Source organism: Myotis davidii, unplaced genomic scaffold, assembly GCF_000327345.1.
Source record: "Myotis davidii unplaced genomic scaffold, ASM32734v1 scaffold663, whole genome shotgun sequence".
Lineage (NCBI taxonomy): Eukaryota > Metazoa > Chordata > Mammalia > Chiroptera > Vespertilionidae > Myotis > Myotis davidii.
The window spans coordinates 3,326,681-3,327,147 of record NW_006295816.1 but is presented as its reverse complement, the minus strand read 5'-3'; the positions used below and the strand labels follow the sequence as shown (position 1 = coordinate 3,327,147).

The 467-nt window shown below is 66.4% G+C and overlaps 1 protein-coding gene across 1 annotated transcript in view; it reads left to right on the top strand.

Moving 5' to 3' along the window:
- Positions 1-4: 4 nt before the first annotated feature.
- BHLHE40 (basic helix-loop-helix family member e40) overlaps positions 5-467 on the top strand; it is a gene marked incomplete at its 5' end in the record, with an annotated part of 5,217 nt that continues 4,754 nt past the window's right edge. Inside the window, one exon of the mRNA XM_006770632.2 lies at positions 5-157. Within this exon, the coding sequence (XP_006770695.1) occupies positions 5-157 (153 nt within the window). The remainder of the gene's footprint in view (positions 158-467) is intronic.

Below are 467 nucleotides of genomic sequence, written 5' to 3'. Positions count from 1 at the left end.
GGGCTGCTCGCCCCGGCCTCCGGCGCCCACCGCCTCCCCGTGCGCCTTGCAGGAGACCTACAAACTGCCGCACCGGCTCATCGAGAAAAAGAGACGCGACCGGATTAACGAGTGCATCGCCCAGCTGAAGGACCTCCTGCCCGAACACCTCCTCGGAGCCTCCACTCCAGCCCTACGTGCCACACCGCTCTCGGCTCGGAGCAGTTCCGGGCGCACCCGGGGGTCCTTGCCCGCCAGGCTGTGCAGCCCGGGCGCACGCAAACTCACCACCCTCCTGGCCCCTCTCCCTGCAGGATGGATTTCGCCCAAATGTACCAAGTGTACAAGTCGAGGCGGGGAATAAAGCGGAGCGAAGACAGCAAGGTAAGATCCCCCGCGCCCCGGGGAGCCCACGCAGCCCCAGCACGCGCGGAGTTTCCAAGAAAAGTTTTCTCACTCGGAGGCTGGAGGGGGGTCTGCCAGGTGCG